At 57.8% G+C, this 17,780-nt stretch overlaps 1 protein-coding gene and 1 long non-coding RNA gene across 4 annotated transcripts; one reads left to right on the top strand and one right to left on the bottom strand.

Moving 5' to 3' along the window:
- Positions 1-82: 82 nt before the first annotated feature.
- On the bottom strand, positions 83-15,631 carry EGFL7 (EGF like domain multiple 7). Of its 3 annotated transcripts, none has more exons than XM_040082952.1 (10): positions 15,493-15,631; positions 12,404-12,472; positions 7,197-7,365; positions 5,563-5,685; positions 5,319-5,431; positions 4,651-4,746; positions 3,216-3,380; positions 2,363-2,427; positions 1,942-2,098; positions 83-355 (listed from the first exon to the last, which is right to left on the bottom strand). In XM_040082952.1, the coding sequence occupies exons 3-10, from the start codon at positions 7,274-7,276 to the stop codon at positions 333-335; spliced, it is 822 nt and encodes a 273-aa protein (XP_039938886.1). In that variant the 5' UTR covers positions 7,277-7,365; positions 12,404-12,472; positions 15,493-15,631; the 3' UTR covers positions 83-332. The 3 variants fall into 3 exon arrangements, with proteins under 3 accessions (XP_039938886.1, XP_039938887.1, XP_058279062.1); XM_040082953.1 differs by having other exon boundaries at positions 5,563-5,679; XM_058423079.1 differs by lacking the exon at positions 83-355 and having other exon boundaries at positions 1,961-2,098; positions 5,563-5,780.
- Positions 9,431-15,499, top strand: LOC120761590 (uncharacterized). Its single transcript, XR_005703700.2, has 3 exons — positions 9,431-9,751; positions 13,708-13,864; positions 15,172-15,499. It is a non-coding gene; the product is annotated as an uncharacterized LOC120761590 (long non-coding RNA).
- Positions 15,632-17,780: the final 2,149 nt, after the last annotated feature.

Genomic DNA, 17,780 nt, shown 5'->3' with positions numbered 1-17,780 from the left:
CCCAGGATGAAGCTAAGGAAAAGTCAGGTGAAGCTGAACACCCCCCCCAGGTCACACACAGCCAGTCTGGCACAGCCAGGCACTCATGGCACGAGGTAAGGCATTTATTTGCTGCCTCTCCAGCAGGGAGAGGGCTCGGAGTCCAGTTTGGAAGGAACTGCGTGACCTTTGATGAGGTGAGCTGGAAGAGAGGACGATGGAGATGCTGACGGCAGCCCAGCCTTCTGCTGCTACCCTGTGCCACCCTGTAGGTGGTGTGGCTTCACCCCCAGCCTGGGGCGGGACAGGGGGATGGGAGCTGTGCATGCACTCGGCTTGCTCCAGGCACTCTGCTAGAGTTCGTTCTTGCAGGAACCTGGGTAGAGATTGGGGGAAAAAAATAATTCAGCAAGATAAATTCAGTCATTAGCCTGGCTTTGGTTTGTGTCTTTCCCAGGCTGAATGAGACTGGCCTGAACCTCTGGAATTGTCACCCACACTTGCTGCTTTTCTTTTGCCAAACAACCCCAGGCTGGCTTCATTCCCCCACACTCAGGGGTGTCACTCTCGCCTCCCTGGCATGTCACAGTCCTTGCCTGTGCCCTGAGCACAATGTCCCCAAACCCAGTGACAGTGACAGTCTGTGCTAGCTCAGACCTAGAGGGGCCAAAATCATCATGGCTTAAAGAGCTCCGACCTGGTGCCTCTGCTGATGGCTTAAAGAAGAGAAAATGGGGTTTTGTCATTGTACATATCCCCAGTGAGCAGTTAATTCGGGAGAGCAGTTGTAGGGTAGCATTCAGCTGGGAAATGCTCCACCAGGCACCCCAGAGCTTGCTGGAGTGTGACAGGACAGCTTTGTGTCCTGCAGGGATTTGCAAGACCATGAAAAGAGACAAAAACAGGTTTTGCTTGCTGAGACAGACTTGGCATAAATTATTTTCAGGACTTTGGAGTCATCTCTTGGAATGAATCCATGTTACCTTGTGATACTGCTCACATTCCTCTGTGCTGTCACTAATAATATGTGCAGGGCACTACCAGAAAACCCAGCCTGCTGGAACGCTCACTGGTTCTGGTAATTGCCCCCTTCTGAGATGGTTTTTAAGTGTCAATTTGCAGCTACTTTGTCTTCAAGCAAGTTCTTTGAATTCTTTTTCTCTCTCAGCCATTACTTCGAGCACTGAACTGGGACTAGATATGCCCCCAGCCAGTTTCTCCTGAGTCTTTCCAAGACTCAGCAGGCTGCTGTTGCACACCCCAGCCATGCCTAGTTTCTGGAATTATTTAATGGGAAAATGAGCTGCAAAGAGCTGCCTATCAAAATAAAAGAGCTCAGACGGTTGTGCTCTGCTTGGAGTCCAGGTGAGCACCACAGGGCCCCGAGGGGAACCTGTCCCTCTGCGTGGGGGGGACACCAGGCAGGAGCCCCCATCTCCAGCATTTCACACACTCATTTCACGGCTCTCACTGGGCTCCCTTCCTCACTTTGCTGCTTCAGAGACTGTAAACTTCCAAAAGAAATGCCTAAAACTTCCCAGGCTCGTAAATCTGCCAGCTTCTGCACGCTCCCTAAACTTCCCTGATTGACTTTTTTGGACTGTTAATTTCCTAAGAGCAGGGGGTTCCTTCTTGAGGACCGATTTATCAGGCAGGGACAGCAGCTGTGAGGTGCTGCCTGCCACACGTCACCCTCAGCTCTGCCCCACAGTTTCCATGTGCCAATCCTACAATTTCTGGCTGCTACGAGGGCAGTCAGACGGTGCAGCCGTAGAAACAGCTTTTAGGTGAAGCTAATGGGCTGTTTGTGTTCATCCTTTATTAATTACAGGCTGCTGGGCTTGAGGCAGATCCAGATTAACAGCGGCACACGCGTTAGCGATCTCGCTGGCCCACATCTGCTCCCCGTGGCCAGGATGGCTGCGGGGAGATCCTTCCCCTCTGCTTTTTCCTGGCACTTACAGGTCTCCAGCCGCTCCTCCAGGAAAGAGATCTGCTCGCTCAGGGAGTCGATCCTGTCCAGCTGCTGGAGGGAGTGGGACAGGCGGCTGATGGGGTCTGCACCGACATCCTCCGGAGGCATCAGGTTGTGGAAGGGGGCCAGCACCAGCTGGAGCTTCTGCAGGGAGAAGGGGAGCTGTGAGCGCAGCAGGACCACCCGGGGGGATGCAGCACCCACCACGGAGGGCTCGTGGGGCTGCGGTTGTGTTCAAAGGGCTGGGAAAGCCGCGGTGTGGGCGCTGCCGGCGGCGGGGAGCGCAGCTGGGGTTGCTGCTGGGATGTTAAAAATAGAGCCGGGGAAGGAGGGAAATCCTGGCTGCGAAGAGCCCCGGGTGGGAGCTGGCTGAGCAGGAGCAGGGCAGGGGGACGTGCTGCAACTCGCCTGCTCCAGCGCTTCCACTCTGCTCCTCAGGTCCTGCATCTCTTCCTTCATTTCACTGGAGGGATCTGAAAAAGTGACCGAGGGAACGTCCGTGAGTTAAAAGCCCTTTGCCGAGCTGAGGTGGAAGCTGCTGGGGAGAAAGAGGTGGCTGCAGGGCTCTGGCCAAGCTCTGCCCTGCTGGGATCATCCCCCAGAGTGGCAGCTGGACCAGCTGCCAAAGGCACAGGCTGCTCCTGCTGCTGCAGCACCTGCAACAAAGTGGGGAGGGTTTCAAACAGTGGGGCGACGCTTAAAGGACAAGAGATCTGGTGGATCCTGGCCTTTTGTGGCCGTGCTGCCAAAAAAGACCCAACTCTCCTCTGTGCTGTGGTGGGAACAAGGGACTGTCCCTGCTGAGGGCTCTGGGCAGGGATAGAGGCAGGTGGGGCACGTGCAGGCCGTGCCCAGCTGTCCCAGATGTTTGCTGCATGATGCCCGTGCTGGCCACAGCGCATTATTACTCACGGTACGAGTTTGAAGTGTCACAGCGCGTACCAAAAGTAATAATGAGCCGTCACCAGCGGCGCCCGCCGCTCCTCGCGCCTCCGGACCTGCCCTGCAGGAATGAGGATGATGATGATGGAGAGAGCAGACACATCCCAGACACCTCCAGCCACAGCCAGGCGCTGCCACCCTCACAGATGGGTTTGTGCTCAGGGGGAGAGGTTTGGGTGGGAGAAGCACTCGTGGGTCAGCGGGAATAAAGCCGAGGGGTTCTGGCTGTTGTCCCCTCTCCCATCTCCTGCCACTCCTGCAATGCTCAGCTCTCGCTGCAGGCCCCCAGCAGCTGGGGCTCGATGTGGGGACAGGTTACCTGCTTGGCTGGGAGTGTCTGTCCCGGGCACTGGCCCCAGGGGCTGGCAGCCCTTGGCATCGGCAGCGAGGCTGAAGCCGTCCTGGCAGGCGCAGTGGAAGCTCCCGGCTGTGTTGATGCAGAGCTGGCTGCACCCGTGGCTCTGGCTGGCACATTCATCCACGTCTGGAACACAGGGACAGCTCAGTGAGGAGGGGGACAGGGGGGCAGCAATAGAACCCCCGTGAGTGCCCCCCAAGTGAGCTGGTGTTTGATCCGGGCACAGCTCTGGGTGTCTCAGCACCACCCGTGCCTGGGACAGCCCTGGATAAACCTGGGCTGAGCTGGAGGGGGTCTGGCCTGCTCCCCTCCTCCTGCTCCCCCCACAACACAGCCAGAAGTAAAAGCTGTGGTCAGATATGTCCCAGCTCTGGCCGGGCGGTCGCAGGCAGAGCTCGGCTCTCATCCCGGATTTATGGCCGGGGTTTTGGTTCCAGCCAGCTGTGGCGAGGAGCTATCAGCCTTTCAAGTGTGTACAAAACCCAGTAACCTCTCCTCACACGGGGGAGTTATTAAAGCTGTTCCCACAAAGCAGAAAGAGCTGAAGCGCTTCCCACGCCCGGGCAAATCTGTTTTAGGCAGTGGGAAAATCCTTTCCCCCGGAGCCGGAGCTGTCAGCGATGGGCTCAGCCCTGCCTGGCCCAGCATGGGTCAATGCCACACGCTCCTCCTGTGCCTTACAGGAGGCTGGAAAGCTGGGAAAAGCTGGGAAATGCCATGGCAGGCCTTTGCAGCCCTGGTGTGCACCACGCTGCCCGATCTCCCTGTGCTGTGAGGAGCAGCGAGCCGATCCTGCGCTGCAGAGGAGCCTGGACATCACCAGGCTTCCCCTCCACCCCCGGATATTTTTGGTTTATGGATTTTTAGTCTCTGCACTAAAAGGGCGTTTTAGTTTACAGCAAGAGTTTACAGAGCCTGGGAGGGACGATCACAAACACACGATCTCGGGCCGGCCCCACAAGGGCTCTGTGCTGCAGAGAGGCTTTTGCTGGCGTGCTCACAGCTCTGCTCACAGCTCTGCTCACAGCTCTGCTCACAGCTCTGCTCACACTGACCCAGCACGGGGCAGTGGGCAGACAAAATGGGGGTACCAGAGCTGCACAGGAGGGCTGGGAGCACTGAGGCAGCCAAAGGGAGGTCAGACCTCTCCTGGGAGCCACGCTTCCCATCCTTCCCCAGAGTAGGTGTGCACGTGTGTGCAGAGGGACAGAATCAGACACGGCCCAAGGTCTGATAGGAGCCACAGCGCAGATCCCTGTCCCCCCTGAGGGGCTGGGGTAAGGCAAAGGACACCCAGAGCCCCATGGCAGCTGGGATGCTCCCAGGAGAAGCTCTGCCAGCAGCAGCAGGGCAGGAATGGCACAGGGAGCAGGGACAGGGGGGATGTGGCCAGTACCTGTCTGGCAGGCTCGCCCCGTCCAGCCTGGGGGGCAGGAGCATCTCCCGGGGAAAGCGCAGCTCCCGCCGTTCTGGCACGGCTCCCAGCAGAGAGCTGTGAGAGGGAACACCAGCACAGCGTCACCCAGCAGCTCCGGGGGTCCCCAGATCCATCTCTCCCACCCCAAAACACACCCCAAAACACATCAGCACCGCACAGCGGGGTTGAGCTGCCCAGTGGGAACAGGGCTCAGGATGGGTGGAAGGAAGAGGAGCTGGAAAGAAGCTGAGGGGGCTGCAGGCAGCAAGGATGGGAAGGAGGAGGGAAACAGGCAGCAGCAGTTCCTGGTGCCACGCTCTGAGCTCATCTGGGGATAGACTGGCTGCTGCTGTGCTTTGCATTTGTTGCCTCCTGAAAGCTTTTCTCATCCATTCCTGCTGATTTAGATGGGAAGGACATTTTATTCATCCTCTGCTAACTATAAAGGTAATAAGTGATCCCAAAGGAAAAAAAGCCCAAGAGGCAGCAGAGAAAAGCTGTGAATTAATCAGGTATTGAACCGCATTTGGCTGAAGGTGTAATTCAGGGAGAACCCGCCTGACAGGCAGAGGGTTGGTAAATGAGAGATGCGGTCCTGGGGCTCGAGGGGCCTGGGGATGGGCAGTGGTGACCCAGCAGCTCCTTACCTCTGTTACAGCCGAGTCTGTGGCCGTTTGCTCTGCTCCAGCCAGGACAGCACGAGGCCGTGGGCTCGGGCAGCTGCCTGTACCTCTGCCTGTAGACAACCTTGTAGATGGTCCTGCAAGGCAAGGACGGGCTGAGCCGGGCGCCCCAAACCTCGGGGCGCTCCCAGGGGCTGGGACCCCCGCGCCCCTGGATGGAGCAGGATGCGTGAGGCCGCAGCCCCGCGGCACGGGCGGCTGTGCTCACCTGTAGGTGCTGCAGAGGCGGTGGCCCTGGCAGGTGGTGAGGTAGGGCTGGTACACGGGCTGCACATGGGACTCGGCGCGGGCGCTCGGGCGGCTCGGCGGTCCCGCGGCGCACACCCTGCGGCTGGGCACGCACAGGTCAGCCCCGCAGCCGGGACACGGCCTCGGCTCCCCTCTCCGGACAGCGGTGGCTGGGCGCCCCCGAGGCCTGGGAAACCACTTGGAGCCGTTTCGGGTTAGCGACGCAGCTCTGGAGCGCCGTGAGCGGCGCGGGCGCTTCCTCCCTCGTCCCGGGGGAGCGGTCGGGACCCAGATTTAGGGATGATTTACTCATTACATTTGTTGTCTCCCTTCCCCTAAAATGGCTCCCTTTCTGGGAGGATTTTTTCCTTTCTGAGAGCTTTTGCGTTCCCAAAACGGATGCTCTTGTGGTCACCGAGAAATTAATGATTTCACAGGAAGGGTCAGGCTCACCGCAAAGAAAATAGAGGTTGGATGAAAGGCACTCCCCAGCCTTCCTAAGATAAGTGTTATCCAGGCAAAAACTTTCCCAAGGTTAACAGCCAAAGCTGTCTTGGTTAAACATCCTTCTTTTTCTACAATTTCCAGCCCAAGCAGGTCAGTCCCACTGAGGAACCCATCTACTTGTCTCAGCCTCCCAGCTCAATTAGAAACTAAAATGAAAAGCCTGGGAATGAGCATGGACATCAGATGGCTTCCATTAACTCCAGAAAACTCCTCTCAGCCTCATGATTAATGTTATAGAAGATGCAATTTTTAAATGGCAATTGTTTGCTTTGTAAAATTTAGAATGAAGTTTTAGCTGCAGCCTGTGCGTGTCAGCGAGGAATTCAGCTGCGGTTTCAGTCCTGGACAGAATGTGAAAGGTTTGGTGCTGGAGGAGCATTTCAGTGTAAAAACAAACTTTGTAGAAAATGTGAGCTGTGTCTGGGGGAGGGTTTTGAGCTCCAGCTCCTCTCGGCTGGGGAAGAAACTGGGGCCCTGAGCTCTGGGCTTGCTCAGACCCAGCAGGAGCTGAGCTGTGCCTGCCCAGGCACTGCTGGGATCCAGGGAGTTCTCCCAGAAAGGGAAGGGGAATTGCTGGAGCTGCCACTGCTGGGCTTGCAGGGCCCCAGCAGCACCCCGGGGAGCACAAAGCACACCCCAGCGCTCTCCATCCACACCTCTGTCCCTGGGGGTCCATCAGAGCTGGGAGCTGCATCCTCCTCTGATGGGAGCTGCATCCTCCAGTGACAGCTTGTTCACGAGGTTTGATGTGTGTGCTAGCAGGATTTCACACATATTTTCATGGAGGATGTGCTTGAAAGAGACTGTAATAATTCCTGAACAGCTCAGGGCCTGGTGAGCTTTTGACTCTCCTGGACAAAAAGCCCAGAGCGTCTTTGTGTCCCTGCGTGGAGTTAAGCAGAGCTGGGACATTTCCTCTGAGAGGTGTTTTAGCTCCAGAAAGAAAGCAAACAACCAGCAACAGGCTGCTGGGCCCTGGGAGAGCTTTTTCCACCTCCTCCCCAGCCCAGAGAGCCACACAGGGCTGTTCCCTCCACGGAGAGGACGTGCCTCGCCCTGAGGGGTGGAAAAAAACACCTGAGAGGTGCAGATTAAACACGGCCTTACCCTGCCTGGGCAAAGCCCTGGGTGCTGGTGGTGCTGAGGATGAGGAGGAGTCCCCAGAGGAGGCAGCCGAGGCTCCGCATGTCCCGTCGCTCCTGCGGCACCGCCGGGTCCCGCTCCTCCCTGGGATGTGCTGGCTCCTACTGCATGGCTCGTCCTTCAGCGGGGATCCCTGCGAGCAGGAGGGCAGCGCTGTGAGCACGGGGAAATTTCAGGAAAAAGAAATTCTTCGCTTGAAAGAGCGATTGGGCAGCGGGATGATCTGCCCAGGGAGGCGGTGGTGTCGCCGTCCCGGGTTGTGTTTAAAAAAAGAATGGATGTGGCACTCGGTGCCGTGGTTTAGTTGATGAGGAGGTGTTAGGTCATAGGTTGGACTTGATGATCTCCAAGGTCTTTTCCAACCCAGCTCGTTCTGTGATTCTCTGAGGTGGCCCTGCCCAGGTGGTGACACCCGACAGAGCCGTGGGGACAAACCCCCGGCAAGGTGGGAGCTGCTCCGGGCACAAACACACCTTGCCCAGCTCCTCTCATCACTGTGGCACGATATTAATTCAGGCATTATTCCTGATTTACCCCTGGAGGTGCTCCCAGGGCAGCAGGGGCTGTGCAGTTGTGTGTGGATCAGGGAAGGGACGAGTTTTGCCTGACACTCGCTGCCAGCTCCAGGCAGCCAGGGCAAAACAATGGCCCATCATTTCTTAATGCATACAGCATTGTAAAGCTGTGTTTTCCCACCACATAAAACACTGAAATCTGATCTCCTTCTCTTCTAAAACACAAATTCGTGACAGAGAAAAGTGCTGTAAGGGCCATATGTACCATCTGCAGAGTCGGTTCTGAGGCACAAACAGAGAGGTTTTGATTTTCTAGCGGAGGACAAATAAGAAACAAGGCTGAAGAGGGTCAGTAACAATATCCAATTTAAACAATATCTCATTTAAACAAACCACTTGGCCTCCGGATGGCAGCAGCTGAAGGAGAAGGAAATGAGACCCACCTTAAATATGCACCAATTAAAGACTCAGACTTCTGATTAAACTATCTGAAAGGGGAGGTTACACAACAAGAAATCTCCTGAGACTGCAGATATAGTGAACTGCAAATCAACTTTCTAAAATCTCCACGTGCTGTGGGGAAAATTGCAGTTCGATCCCCAAACTCCATTGGGAAATCCCAGCTCTGAGACAGGTTGTTACAAATACCCATGGCAAATCTGCAGGACCCTGCAGGTCTCCAAGGCAGCCAGGACTGTCCTTTCCTTGGTGCAGGAGGAGAATCTGAGGCAGGGAGAGATGGAGATTCACATCTGGAGAGAAACCAGCCTGGTGCCTTCCTGCCCCTTAATATCAAATGGCAAATATCAAATATCCCAGCAGATTTCCGTGCAAGCCCAGCCCCAAGGATGGAAGGAGGGTTTTGGTGCTTTAGAGCCTGTAATCCTCCATTCTCCTTCAAACACAGCAATTAGTTTAATTTCCTAATGATGAATTTATGGTACCACCACCATCAGGAAAGCAAACGTTGCTTGTCCTGCGGGAAAGGTTTTTAAAAATAGTGAAGAAGCTTTCCCTCTCCCCAGTCCTCCTGGAGACATTCCAAGGACACTGGTGCACAGGCACACACCACCTCCCCTTTGCTCCATCAGCCAGCTTTTCCCAGGGCTGTGCTGGGACACAAAGCTTCCCTACAATCCCAGATCCCGGGCTCTCAGGCTGCTCCTGAAGTGTGGAAGTCAAACTCTGCCATCCATCTCCATCCTCCCACAGGATTCCCGTGGCTGCCATGGGAGCTTTCCTTGTGGGGAAGGCAAGAAACACAGAGCTTAAAATACAGAGAGTTTGTTTTTTCACTTGGAGCTGGAGCAGCTCTGCCCTGCCTCGAGCGCTCAGAGGATCCCTCTGGGTCATAAAATTATGGTTGCTTCATACCAGAAAAAGCTGTAAAAGTAGAAAATATGATAGTCTAGACTTGTCTTTTTTATGGGTTTACGAAAATCAACATCTTTAAAGCTGCTGAAGATCCTCACACCTGTTGCCACCATCTATTCCATGCTTTTTTAAAAGCACGGAACTTAAGGGGAAAGAAATTACGCTCAAGGAAAAACAAATACTTTTTTTTGTCTCTGCCTTTCAAGCCTCCCAAATGATGAGGTGAAGCCCTGTGGTCTGACAAATGAAATTATGTCTCAAGGAGCCAGCAAACCCTCCTTCGCTGGTGCTCCTGCGAGTCTGGGGCTCCCTGTCCCACCAGCCAGAACCATTCCCAAAATTCTCCTGAATTCCCAAAAATTCTGCTCTTGCCTCACCTGCCACAGCAACTGAGGGGACACAAAACCCACGGCGCAGGCAAGCAGCGCTTTCTCCAGCTCTGCCCACGGAACCACGGCTAAAAACCCCAGCAGGAGGACTCGTGCTCTGGCTGCAATGATGCGATGGATGCGATGACTCTCCCGGGGCCGCCACGGCCGCACTTTTCCAGACAGCCTGGCCTGGTTGTGCAGGTGAAACGGCAGCTCCAACCCCGGCCTGTGCCCGCAGAGCCGAACCCTCCCGGAGAGGGTGAGCGCCGGCCCAGGGGGATGGATCCCCCCTCGCAGACACCTCCAGCTGCTCCCCGGGCGGGCTGGGATGGAGCGGGACGCGGGCGCGGTGACACGGCGGACGGGGCGGTGGCACTGCCCGGCGGGGCACGGGGACACGGGGGCTGCGGGGGCACCGTGACCGTGCAGACAGCCCGTACCGCCGGGGGTGAGGGGATCCCGGGGGGCTGCAGCTCCTGCAGGGACCCGGCTACCGCGGGGCGTCCCCGGGGGGCTGTAGGAACACGGGTGTCCCAGGGGGCTGTAGGGACACGGGTGTCCCAGGGGGCTGTAGGGACACGGGTGTCCCGGGGGCTGTAGGGACATGGATATCCCGGGGGGCTGTAGGAATATGGATATCCCGGGGGGCTGTAGGGACACGGATGTCCCAGGGGGCTGTAGGGACACGGATGTCCCAGGGGGCTGTAGGGACACGGATGTCCCGGGGGGCTGTAGGGACACGGATATCCCGGGGGGCTGTAGGGACACGGATATCCCGGGGGGCTGTAGGGACACGGGTGTCCCAGGGGGCTGTAGGGACATGGATATCCCCGGGGGGCTGTAGGGACACGGGTGTCCCGGGGGCTGTTTGGACACGGATATCCCAGGGAGCTGTAGGGAAATGGATGTCCCGGGGAGGTGTAGGGACACGGGTGTCCAAGGGGGCTGTAGGGACACGGCTGTTCCGGGGAGCTGTAAGGAAATGGATGTCCCGGGGGGCTGTAGGGACACCTCTATCCCGGGCCAGGCAGAGACGCGATGTCCCGGGGATGCTCCCCGCGGCCGCAGCAGCCCGAGCCCCTTTCCCCCGGCTCTGCCTCCTCCCGCCGGCCCAGGCTCCCTCCCGGCCGCTCCCCCTGGCTGCGGAACCGAGCCCCGCTCCTCCGGCACCCCCGTCCGCCGCCCCTCCCCGCCGGGGATGCGGCCGAGCCCCCCCCCCGGCCGTGCCGAGCCCCGGGCGGTGCCGAGCCCCGGGACTCACCGGTGGCGGAGCCGCGGTGTCGCCGCCGAGCCGCGGCCCCCCGCGCATTTCCTCCCCCGGCCCGAGCCGGTCCCTCCGCCCCGGCCCAATGAGCTCCCGGCGGGGAGGAAAGCGGAGCCTCCCGGCCGGGGGGAAGCGCCGGGGCCCGGGGATCTCCGCCCGCCCCCGCCCCGCCGGCCGCCACCTGCCCCCGGCTCCCCGGGACACGGCGCGGGCACGGGGCAGCACCGCCGGAGCCCTCGGGTCCCGCGGGGAATGGTGCGGGGACACCCCCCGAGAGCTCCCGGGGTGAGGGGACACGCTGCTGTAGAGTCCCCAGTGTAGTGGCTGCCCCACTAGATGGGGACAGGACAGCGGGGGAACCCTGCCCTGGGGGGATCTGGAGCCTTACCTGGTGAGCCCACGGTAGGATGAGCCCCCAGCCCCACAGCCCGGCCCCACAACACCCCCTCGCCCAGGGGTGTTCAGGCTCCCCGGGGGAATCGCCAGTGCCAGCGCAAATTTAATTCCCTGTACTAAACGTTACTGTCCTGCCCCGCGCTCCCCAACACGAGAGGATTTTAGGAGGAGACATCGCCTCTCCCTGGGTTAGAGACCTGCTCCAGACCCTCCCGCTGCGCCCGTTAATCCCCCTGAGCTCATTCCAAACCCCTGCAGGAGCCGGTGATGAACCGCCAGGTCTCCAGCAAATCATAAAAGACGCTTAGAGAATTCCTTGGAATCCCCCGTGCCGCAGAGGGACTCCGGGGTGACACTCAGAGCTCAGCCCCGGCTGCCCCACACCTGCCCCGGCGCGGCTCGGGCAGCCCGAGCCCAGCTGCCTGCAGGCTTCTCCTCTTAAATGCCCGGTTATTTATCAAAGCCGCTCGGTTTGTGCCAAATTGCCACTTGCTTTGTCTACATTTTTGTCTGGAAAATTAGAGCACAGAGGGTTATTGTTTCTCAAATGACTTAGGCGCCTGCCCGTGCACAGAACCATTCTTAAAGATAGCAGGGATCTGATGTGCAAATGAATGGCAGGATGCAGCCCCCTGGGAATATTTGTTCCCATCAAACCCCGTACTTTTTTTTTTTTTTTTTGAAAGCATGTAAGCGTTTAAAGGAAATATTTACCACTTCAACAATAATGGCTCCAAGAGAACAACTGAGATCACTGGCCCACCCCTTCTGTTTCCTCAGGGATATGCTGGGGCTGCTGACGGAACTGGAGCTGCCTCGGGCCCTGCTGCTCCCTCTGGGGAAGCTGATGGGTGCTTGGGGCTCTCCGTGCTTGGGTGGGAAGGGAACAGAGGGGGAATCCTCTCTGGTGGAGATGGAGATCCCTCCCAGCAGCAGGGAACGGTTTGCTGGTGCTGCTGGAAGTGCAGCTGCGTGTTGCACGGCGTCTCACGCGGGTTTGTTCACCCTCTGAGCCCATCCTGCCTCTGGGGAATGATTTCAGCTCCCTTCATTTCATCAGCACGGGCAACTTCTCCCAAGAGCCTTGGAAGCACAGTAATTATCTTGTTACGCAGGGAGCGTTACTGGGGGGTTTTTTCTGGTGCACGGGGGAGATGAACAGAGCCTGAATTATTGTCTAATAATTGCAAAACACGTGTGGAAGCCACCGCTGCTGTGCGTGGATCCCGTTCTGCAGCTGAGACAACTCACCCCATCCACGGTGCTCCCTCAGGTGTCCTGGGCAGGGATCCTCTGCGTAAGGAGCATCTTGGTTTCCTCCTGTGAGGACAAAGCCCAGAGTTACACTCCCTTTGTCAGGCAGACAGAGAGCAGCGAGCCAGCCCCCGGCCAGGATGGACCTGGAGCTCCCTGGACACTCCCCAAACCCCTGCAGAGCGGGCAGGGGGATGAGAGCAGGGTGGTGGCCACTGTGGCACTGAGCTCACACCGCTGGTGTGACGGGCACAGACACCAGGAAATCCATCCCCATCCCACCGTGGGTGTTTTTGGAGCATCCTGATCCTCCCTCACCTTGCTGCCATCCCAGAGAGGATGCAGGCAGAGCCAGGGTGATTTTTTAGGGCTGAGGAAGCCCAGGAACAAGCAGGGGCTGAGCAGAGCAGAAGGGATTTGCCGAGCAGGATCTATCCCTCCCTGCAGCTTTGCCAGAGCCCAAGGCTGGGATTTTCCAAGAACCCAGGAGAACAGGAGTGCACCTGGCACGCTCTCCCAGGTGTATCCAAGCTCACCTCGCTGATTTGTGATCCCATCTGCTGTCCCCCAACGCTCTATTTTACCATTACGCTATTTTTTACCATTACACTCTATTTTACCATTTACCCTCGTTTAAGGACAAACATCCCTCACTGCCTTGGAAACCTTTGCACAAATCCCTGGGATTCCAAGTGCAAATCTGAAGGTGAGGAAGAGGATGGACTCATCCCTCAGCTCCTCACAGGACACCACCACACCGCACAGGAGCGAGCACGCTCCTTCCAGAGACTCCACTGAGCCTTCTCAGCAGCAACTCCCTAACCGCACTGAGCATTTAAAAACCCTACCAGTATTTTAATTGCAGAAAGTTTCCTTTCCAGTTCCATTTTATTGGGTCAAACCTTTGCTCCAGCAAGTGCCCGTGTCAGCTGCTAAAGAACTGCATCCAGCCCATTAAAAGAGCATTTAATCCTCCGCTCTCAGGGAGGGTTCTGTGTCTTCTGTGCTAATATTCATTATGCTGGGAGGGAAATCCCCCAGGACAAGGCCTGGCAAAGTTCCCTTGGAAGCAGAGGAGTTATGCCAGTCCGGAGTGGGGGAAGATCAGATCTCTTGGCACTGTGAATGTCAGTGTGATGAGCTCCTGACAAAGGCAGCAGGGGATTTTGGCTCCTGCCCGCGTGGCCGCCTCAATTCAAAGTCCTCCCTTGCCCGATGTTTTACATTTTTCCCCCACAGCTTTCTCCCTTGCACACCAGAAATGTACTCCCACGACATCTAATATTAATGCTTGTCTCCAGGCCAGGGAAGAAATGTTTCTGGGCAGCCTCCCTCTTGGATTCGGCAATGTCAAATCCTCCTTGTGTCGCTCTGGTTTTACCACCAGCGTGAGCAGGGAGGGACGGCGAGTGCTGGCCCCGAGCAGACCTCAGGCTGAGCGCCAGGCTGGCTGGGCAGGTGAGATTTTCGCCTACCTCCCGATTCCCAAGCCCACTGCAGCTGCCTGGGCATCCAGCATCCCCCTGAGAGCATCCGTGGTGGGTGGAGGGCTGGAGCTGAGGGCTGGAAGCGCTTCCCTCTTTGGTGGGAGAGCTTGGAGGGTGGGAGGCATCTGGGGCATGGAAAGGGAAGGATTAACAGTGGAGAATTGATAGATCAGCATTAAAGTCCCACATCAGGAACCTGCTCTTTAGAAAGGAACGCTTCCAGGCCCTCACAGAAAATGGGACGTGCCCGGGCACACGAGCTCTCCCCAAACCGGAGAGCTGGAGTGAGGGATGGATGGATGGGGACACAGGCAGGAGGGTGACACGCATACAGATGCAAAACTTCGCAGCCCCAAAAGCCGTGGCTGACCCCATACCTGCGGCACACAATGGGCTCTCACTGCTCTCCATGGGGGGCTGGCACAGGACTGGAAGCAAAAGGGAATTTTTTGGTGCTTCTCACACAAAAAAAAAAAAGAGGAATGGCTTTTGCTGTTCTAGGACAAATTCTTGTGTTCAGGCTTTTCATGGGGCTGTTTGTAAACTTTACACTTCTTCAGTTTAAGCTTTGGAGCAGCCCCTGCTCTGCAGAGCTCTGTGAGGAAAACGACCTCCCACTATTCTCTCCTGGCCCATATTGTTCTCAGCTGCGTCAGCTGCGCTCCAGCTATCGCAGTGGAAATCTAGAGGAGTCCACTGATGGCAGTGGGATAAAACCAAGTCAAACCAAGAAAAGGACTTGACCCATAACTCTCGCTCTGCTGTCACCAGTGGCTCAGGACTCTGCCTATTAAAACTGAGACCTGAGCCCCATAAAGTGATTTTTTTTTTTTTGGCCTGAGTAAGGACTTCAAAAGCATTAATTGTCTCAGGACCAGTGTGTTATAATTTAAGGTGCCCATGGGGACAGCCAGCAGCTGAGCTGGAGCTGTGCAAACACAAATGCAGGAACAGGGCACCATCCCATAGCCAGCTTTATTTTCCCTCACACGCACGCTTGAATTGTTATTTACATTTAGAGGAGGCTGCAGCGTCAAAACTGGGAAATGATTCATCCCACCCGAGAATAAACTGAATTTTGCGGCTTTCTGTAAAATTTCCCTGGCAAAACCCGGCAGCGGCCCCCGGCCCCACTTTCCCAGTGAATCAGCCCACGGGAAGTGCGGTGGGATAGCTGGGAGCTGCAGGGTGGCTCGGCCCCCTCGCCGTCCCAGGGAGCAGCTCAGCAGAGAGCCTTTCACACAAGAAAGTTTTGCTCTGATTGTCCTTCTCTTCCAGGGGAAAGTCTCCAGCCGCAGGAACCTGCCCTAGGCTGCGGGCAGGACGGGGATGCCGGCGCTCGCTTTGGGAGAAAGAACACTTCTGATCCCCCCCTTCTCTTTGCAGAGACACTTTTATTTCCCTGTCTGCTCTGGGATCTGCTCCCCGGTGTTCCTCCCAGCCCTCCTGCTGCTGCTGGGACCGTGGGGCAGTTCACCCCAATTTGCTGCAGTTTGTAAATCTGCCTCCCCGGGGCCGGCCCCGTCTGCGTCTGCGGCAGCAGAGCCTGGGAAAAGGCTCAAACGAGCCTCCGGACAAGATTCACTTTCTCACCCTTACCTCCAGGGAAATTTGGGAGAGCTGGCAGTGGAACAGCAGACAGAGGGGCAGTAGCTCCATCGGCAGATCCCAGGGAAGAGCAGTGAGGATCTGCCGAGGCAGATCCGTGTTTTCCACTGCTGCCCAGAGGTGAGGCGGATTTTTTGAGGATGCTCCAGCTCCAGCCACAATGGCCTTCCACATCCTCCCAAGCACTTCCAGACCTTCCCAATCCAGCTTGAAATTAATTTAATCCCTGACAAAGCCTTGTTGGTTCTTTCTGTGTTTGATTCTCTGCTCAGGGAGTTGGTTCCACCAGTGCTGGACCCTGGGAAAAAATACGCTGGGTTATTTCTACCAAGAGCCCTTCACTGGCTTGGTTCTGCTCCATAATCCTGCACGGTGCCTGGGTATCCCAGCTGCTCCTTCATCCCAAAATACCCTGGGTGCCTCACCGAAAGCCTCCTGCCTGCACTGCGCAGTGTCACGGATGAGGAGAGCAGCACCCACGGGCAGCTGCAGACAGCACGAAAACCACGCAGCTCCCTGGTCACAAATCTGCGAGGCTTTGCTGAGCTCCTGCAGTGATCCAGGCTCGGCTGCCAGTCAGGGCAAGCCTCGGGGGGAGAGCCAGGACAGCCCCTGCCCACATCCCCGTCCTGCCCCACATCCCACCCGGCTCTGGGGCTGGGTTCTGCAGCGCACAGAGGGGAGCAGAGGGCAGGGAGCAGAGCGGGGAGGATGCACAGCGTGGGGATGCATCAGAGGTATCCAGAGAGCAGGCAGAGGGAAAAGGAAGGGAGTCACGGGAGGAAGAGAGATTAGCTAAGAATTTCCAGCTATCTCCCAGGAATTTGTGCAAGTGTTTGCAGCCTCTACATGCACAGGAGGTAAAATCCCTTTGGCTTCTCCTCCCCGTGAGAACAGCCGGGGTGCCGGTGGGGTGACTTAAAAATAACAGCGCTGGAGGCCGGGCTCTGCTCAGAGCAGAGCCGTGCTCAGCACGTGCCTGACAGCGGATCCAGCCTCGCCCGGAGCAGGTGGAGGCTGTGTCACACACCCGTGTGCCCCGAGGGACACCTCACACACCTGTGTGCTCTGAGGGACACCTCACACATCTGTGTCATCCAAGGGACACCTCACACACACCTGTGTGCCCCGAGGGACACCTCACACACACCTGTGTGCTTTGAGGGACATCTCACACACACCTGATTGATCCAAGGGACACCTCACACACACCTGATTGATCCAAGGGACACCTCACACACCTGATTGATCCAAGGGACACCTCACACACACCTGATTGATCCAAGGGACACCTCACACACCTGCTCACTCCATGCTGGATGTTCAACCATCCCCAAGGCTCCCAACATCATGAACTGGGGCAAAACCCACCGAGAGCTCACAAGGACGCGCTCCCGCTGCCCGCAGTGCCAGCTCCCCATCCCACCCCTTCCCATCCCACCCCACCCCATCCCATCCCATCCCATCCCATCCCATCCCATCCCATCCCATCCCATCCCATCCCATCCCATCCCATCCCACCCCATCCCTGCTGTGTCTCCGTGGTACCTTGGGTGCCCCGCTGTCCCCCAGCGTGCCGGGAGCAGCCCTGCCGCGCTCCCCGGTGGTTCCCGGTGCCCATCCCTGCCCGGCCACCCCGGCTCCAGCGGCCCCGGGCACGGCGGCGGTGTCCCCGGTGCCCGCGGTGTCCCCGGCATGGCCGGCCGCGCACAGGCAGGAGGGTGGCTGCCGAGGTGGAAGGGCGGCTTTTTATGCTTTTCTTCCTGTATAAATCAGGCCGGGGATGGACAATCCCAGACAGGACTTCCTGTGTGTGTTGCGAGCTGATAACGGGGCTCCGCGAGGAGAACAAACACGGCCGCCCCGAGGGGGAGAGGGGCCGCGGGGCGGGACCCCCACGCCGAGCCCACCGGGGACGGGCACGGGGGGCTGACACGGAGAGGAGGCAGCCACGAGTCCCTGGGGACACGGGGAGGGACAGGGCCAGGCCTGAGATGGGTGGGACGCGTCCCGGGGCAGATTTTGGCAGCTCCCCCTGCGGCCACCTGCCATCGCCCCTCTCAGGGGGACGCTGGGGACCCCCACAGCGGCAGGGACCTGTGCCAAGCGTGCCACCAGGGCTGGCGGGCACCTCCTCGAGGGCAGCCACGTCGGTGTTGACGGCCAGTGCAGCGCTTTCTGGGGTATTTGTGACCCCCCGAAATCGGGGACGCGGGGCTGTGCTCGGGTTATTGTCACCCTGTCGCGCCACGCCTGTGTCGGGAAGGAGAGAGGTGCAG

This window comes from Hirundo rustica, chromosome 20, assembly GCF_015227805.2.
Source record: "Hirundo rustica isolate bHirRus1 chromosome 20, bHirRus1.pri.v3, whole genome shotgun sequence".
Taxonomy (NCBI): Eukaryota; Metazoa; Chordata; class Aves; order Passeriformes; family Hirundinidae; genus Hirundo; species Hirundo rustica.
This window is presented reverse-complemented; position numbering and strand designations above follow the sequence as displayed.